Source organism: Octopus bimaculoides, chromosome 23, assembly GCF_001194135.2.
Source record: "Octopus bimaculoides isolate UCB-OBI-ISO-001 chromosome 23, ASM119413v2, whole genome shotgun sequence".
In the NCBI taxonomy this organism is placed as follows: Eukaryota; Metazoa; Mollusca; class Cephalopoda; order Octopoda; family Octopodidae; genus Octopus; species Octopus bimaculoides.
In genome coordinates this window covers 24,411,274-24,413,556 of record NC_069003.1, presented here as the reverse complement: position 1 = coordinate 24,413,556, position 2,283 = coordinate 24,411,274, and the positions used below count along the sequence as shown (strand labels likewise).

The 2,283-nt window shown below is 37.0% G+C and overlaps 1 protein-coding gene across 2 annotated transcripts in view; it reads left to right on the top strand.

Moving 5' to 3' along the window:
- Window positions 1-2,283, top strand: part of LOC128250608 (sortilin-related receptor-like) — a 28,174-nt gene that overhangs the window by 18,998 nt on the left and 6,893 nt on the right. For both annotated transcript variants that reach the window (XM_052976006.1, XM_052976007.1), the window contains exon 2: window positions 1,695-1,758. In XM_052976006.1, the coding sequence (XP_052831966.1) occupies window positions 1,695-1,758 (64 nt within the window). The remainder of the gene's footprint in view (window positions 1-1,694; window positions 1,759-2,283) is intronic.

The window sequence follows — 2,283 nt, the reverse complement described above, 5'->3', positions numbered from 1 at the left end:
GTTTCCTCTGTTGGTTCACTGATTTTCTTTTCGCCTATTCCCATTTCTTTTTTCTTACTGCCGCTAGTTTAGTTTCCATATTGAATTTATTTCCAGCCTTTACTTGAACACACACATACTACGTGCGCGTGCGCATGCATTCAATCTTTTATTATTTCTCGGGATGAAGGCGGCGAGCTGTCAGAAACGTTAGCACGCCGGGTTTAGCGGTATTTCGTCTTAGCGGTATTTCGTCTGTCTTTATGTCCTGAATTCAAATTCCACCGAGGTCGACTTTGCTTTTCATCCTTTCAGGGTCGATAAATTAAGAACCACTTACGCACTGGGGTCGATGTAATCGACTTAACCCCTTTGTCTGTGCTTGTTTGTCCCCTCTATGTTTAGCCCCTTGTGGGCAATAAAGAAATAAGAAACGTTAGCACACCGGGCAAAATGCTTAGCGGTATTTCTTCTGTCTTTACGTTCTGAGTTCAAATTCCACCGAGGTCGATTTTGCCTTAAGCGTTTAGATGTCTATGTACAGACATCGCCGAAATTGTACAACGTTTAAAACGCAAGAAAGATAATCTGTACATTATAGATCAGTGGTTCTCGACCAGGGTCCACGTGACCCTTGGGGGTCCATATAAGATTTTGTCATTAAAATTTATGCGCAATAATTTGGTTATAATTCTGCAATACACAAATATCTTAGCAATGTCTTTTATACAATTCCTAATAATATTTAATTATAAAAATATAACAGGACTTTTTAAACAACAAATGGTTATGACGGTCCATCCGAGGGAAGCAGAAATCAAGGGGATCCATATGTAAAAAATGGCTGAGAAACACTGCTATAGATGGATAAAAAAATTTAGTAACGGTGATTATGAACTGGTAAATAAAATATATGGTTTTATAGATATTCGGTTTGAAGTCCTTTAGGAAATGTAGCACAGTCAAAAGGTACACCCGCAAATATATATTTAGTTACACACACAAAATCACACAAGCACACACATATACATACACATACAAATACACACGCACATTTACGTTTGCAAGCTAAAGAAAGGGGAACATATTTATAAATCCCTTTCTATTAATTTCAGCCAATGGTTAGTCACCATGCTAGAATATGACCAAATGTAATTGTGCTTAACCATTTATTCCCAACCGAACCAATACTCCACCGTCTTCTACAGCCCTTTTTGAAGATGAGTAGTATAACCGTCTGGAAAACTCGGAGTTCCGACGTTATAAAACCTTTACTAAATGAAATTCTCACACATAATAAGAAAACACACAATTTTGAATCGTAATAAATCAAGTTATTCTAAAATACACTATCACCTACCGGTTTCACTTCTAATGAACATAATCATTATAATGTACATATGTAAGTCTGATTGTTACTGTTAAAATATACAATGTATAGAATATACTATACGTATTTTACTCAAAGGCTAATAACCAGTCATTACTCATGATTATCTTCTATTTGAAGTGAAAGCAGTATGTATTAAGGTATTTTAGAATAATTCCATCCATTACAATTCAGAAGAAATTGTGCGTTTCCTTTTGTTGTTTTCTTTTTCTCATTATATTTCGCAACTTGGAGAAGAACTTTTTAATATTATATATGTATGTACCTGAAAATATATTTAAGTGCGTTCATTTAGTTATTTATAAGTACTTTTTGTCATTAATAGATCACAAGCAGCGATGCTTCCACCACAGAAACTATTGGACAGCTGACATTTGAGTGTCCAAAAGGTATGTTCGTTAATCTTCTTTCCATAATTACGACTATCTTGCTTTTTTCTGTTATTACCTCCTCCTTGCTCTCGCTATCTCTCCCTCTCTTTCTCTCTTAGTCTATCTCTCCAACTCTTCTACTAATGTCCCCTCCTATAACAACTTTTCTCTCTTTCTCCTCTCTCGGTCTCATCTCTTATTTCAGTCACTTTTTAAAGCTGAAACAAGTTTAAGAGTTGTGTGTGTGTGTGTGTGTGTGTGTGCAGTTTTCGCCTGCCAAATTCACTCGCAAGGCACTGGGCACCTTAATGCTGTAGTAAATGACACTTGCCTAAGGTACCGTGCAGTGCGATTGAACTCGGAAGCACGAGGCTACAAAATGAGTTTCTCAACCTCACAGCCATGTCATGAACAAAAACCGTTTCTATGAAAATTAGTGAGAGACCTGCTGCAGGCTTATACTACACGTTTTCTCTCTCTCTCTCTCTCTCTCTCTCTCATTCTCACTCACTCACTCACTCTCTCTCTCTCTCTCTCTCTCTC